The sequence below is a fragment of the Opisthorchis viverrini genome (genome assembly GCF_000715545.1).
Source record: "Opisthorchis viverrini unplaced genomic scaffold opera_v5_222, whole genome shotgun sequence".
Taxonomy (NCBI): domain Eukaryota; kingdom Metazoa; phylum Platyhelminthes; class Trematoda; order Opisthorchiida; family Opisthorchiidae; genus Opisthorchis; species Opisthorchis viverrini.
In genome coordinates this window covers 51,135-54,176 of record NW_008751879.1, presented here as the reverse complement: position 1 = coordinate 54,176, position 3,042 = coordinate 51,135, and the positions used below count along the sequence as shown (strand labels likewise).

Sequence of the window (3,042 nt, the reverse complement as noted above, 5' to 3'; positions counted from 1 at the left end):
CAAATGTTTGCCAGGGCTAAAGGCATAGCATCTGCCAGAATAAAACACAACTATGCAGCGCCTACACAAAAAAGCCTGTCAACACCTCAGGCGGTAGTCGTATATATCTTCAGTGGTAAGAATCTTGCCGAAGTCATCGGTGACAAACTGCCGCACCGCAAATGACAGCACTCCATAATTCAGAAGCGTTTTTCAGGCGTCCAACTCGTCTTTGGTTAGTCGTCAATTGATCGAAAGCCAATCATGCAAAGCTTTGGCAAATTAGGGTTGTGTTCAAGAAACTAAGAGGTGACCGCCAGTTGGTTCCCTTGCCTTCATAGACGAAACCGCACTGGACGGCCAGTGCTTCGCATACTGTCTTTGTATTAACGGATATGCTCAACTTACAGGCTTTTTCGTATTTCCCGACTATCGGCTGGTCTTGAAGGTCACCTGCTGCATTTGTAGTACACCCATTCGTAACGCAAAATAGCCCTAATGCTTCGACTACACTATGATTGCACAAATACCGCATAGTTATCCTTCACGTATTGAGTTATTGCCTTCTCAAATGCCGTGAACGATGAAAAGGAAACGGTCCCAAACTTCCCAACAAGTGCTTGTAAAACCACTTCTGAAGCCACAGCACAGCAAGCTCAACGTCAAATATGCACCAAAAATTCCGAAAGGAGATCAGAAAAACAAATCGCAAAAAAGTGACGGCGGATGAGGGTGATATTTGAACTAGGCACATATGAAAAGAAATGCAACATTTTGACGTAAAAGTTTTTGTTTCACCCATAAGGGTTTTGCAAAAAATGCATTATACATCCAAGATGCGGTCAAAGAGAGTGATAGTTCTCAAGGTCTTTGGTGTCCCCGGGCCTCGAAACGAGCGAAAAGTAAGAATTCTCTTAGTTTATCAAAAAACCTGCTAGAAAATTGGTGTGACAATTAAAGGCTGACAATATTGGCGACTTCACATTACGAAGTGGGCTTTTGTGAGGCGATATTTTCATGCGGCAATGAAGTCACCGAGTCATTTTAAAAGCCTTTAAGATCACTCTCAGTAGGTTCAGTGAAGAGCAGGCTTCAGTCAGTGCAAACTGTCCCTAAAAACAAAGCAGGAGTGAGGATAGCACCCCCTCATTGCCTAGGATGTCTTCCGCGTCGGTAAAACCTTTCACTTGGTTGTTGTTATTTTTCACTGTTCTAGAATAGCCTGAAAACGCTCGGTCACGTCTCTTGTCTGCTTGTTCTATGAGCTCTTTGTGGTGCTCCACTCACGCTGAAGGCGATTTTGCTTCATCAACATGGGCGAGTTTAAGGGGCCCAAACACACTATTCGTTGCCAGTATCTCCCCGATTGCAAGCTCAGATCTCAAAGAAACTAACATTTGGGTGCGGGAACTACATGCCAACAAGTACAACATCGCCAGCAACTCCTTAAAATCCCCGGTGTATCGGACATGCGACAAGTAATATGTCTCGCAATTCTTGTTGCGCATGACGTTACTGCGAACAGATGGAACTCATACATCCATACGAAGACTGGCGCTGACGTTCACACACGGGGTGGTCAAAGCAGAAACGTTTTACGCAAGTTGTCAGGCCGCTAAAACCTAGTCCTCTTTGTGCGACTGGACGCAGGGGAGCGATGTCCTCTGCAGCGCAGCCTGCAGGACAAGTGGTAGAGTTTAATCTCACAAGGGAATAATTGGTGAACAGCTGACCGGCCCATGGAAATGTCTACGAACTCAGTTCCTTGCCACGTATGTCAAATTGGCCACGCCGCCTGATGGAAGGGAAACCTACATTTATCAGCACAAACGTCAGCTCTGTGTGTTCCTGGTGGGTTTAACCAGAAACCGCGAGCTGGTCAACAGATATATCTACCGTTGTCAGTTCTAGTACAATGACATTTCAGTCTCGACGGTCGCAACGCCAGATGCCTCAAATCACCGAAAGATGAGTATATAGTCGCTCGGAGAGCAACATCTAGAAGGTGACTGTTGCCCACCTCTTTAATCACAATGGCACGTGTGTCTTATATTCTCTTTCGGAAAACTTATTTCGCTGAGCGATCCTCCGCATGACACGAACAAGAATGTCAGATTAGTATGCTCACTTTTAAGCGACCCTTTATTTCCCACCTATTGTTGTCGGTCGCGCAACCAGGGCGCACCATTTCTCATTGTGTGGGAAGTTCGCTTACGGGTGATATACAACCAGTGGACTATGAACTAGGAGGCGTCGTGCGATGCATTATATCCAGGTTGTGACATAACATGTCTGATGTTAACCCAAAACAAAATTCAAACTCTGCACCCCACTGTCAAGGCCGGCACGCGGTGGAATGTGTCGGTTTTAGGCGCAGGGCATACATAGCCCAAACACACTGACACCCTTTAGCAGATACATATATGCAGACGGCTTTACTTACATAGAATGACGTAGCATAAAGCCACGGTCGGATGAAAATACAATTACCCACAGTTGTTCCACCATTTGTTTCATCACAAAGGTTCTCGCACGAAACTATGAATGCTCGTACTCCCTAAGCAAGCAACATAGTTTTTCCATAGGTAACTGCTTCCTTACTAACAAAGCGTACAGAACCGCCCGACATTTGTTCATGCCATACCAATGAGTTATCAGCAAGGTACGGTCCCGTGTGTTCCACCGACATTCAACATTTTTGGGAAACATGAGGATGATCTCATGTGCTTCCTTCAGGCGAAGCACATGTGGACTTGCAATTCTGCCCACGAATATGCCGCTATCGCAAGTCCGAACGCTCGAATCCCGGCTACAACCGATGCTTCATCTGTCTCAATGAAAACGCAACCGGTAGATGCTTAACGGAGTGGGTTGGAATTCCGGATTTTGTTGTGTTTCCACTGAGTGGTGTGGTGGTCCGGCTACCTAATTATTAATGCTACCAGAAGTGTGGCGAAAGAATAAAAGTGATAACGCTAAATCGCGTATATACTGATAAAGAGGGATGAAACAGACTCATTATTGATTGCTCTCTTCAAAAAGGTTCGTCGTTGGCCTAGGTCA

The 3,042-nt window shown here is 45.6% G+C and overlaps 1 protein-coding gene across 1 annotated transcript; it reads left to right on the top strand.

The window, feature by feature from the left end:
* Nucleotides 1–2,625: 2,625 nt before the first annotated feature.
* T265_08501 (hypothetical protein) lies at nt 2,626–2,841 on the top strand (the record flags this gene model as incomplete). Its single annotated transcript, XM_009174322.1, has 1 exon — nt 2,626–2,841. The coding sequence occupies one exon, from the start codon at nt 2,626–2,628 to the stop codon at nt 2,839–2,841; it is 216 nt and encodes a 71-aa protein (XP_009172586.1).
* Between the last annotated feature and the right edge of the window lie 201 nt (nt 2,842–3,042).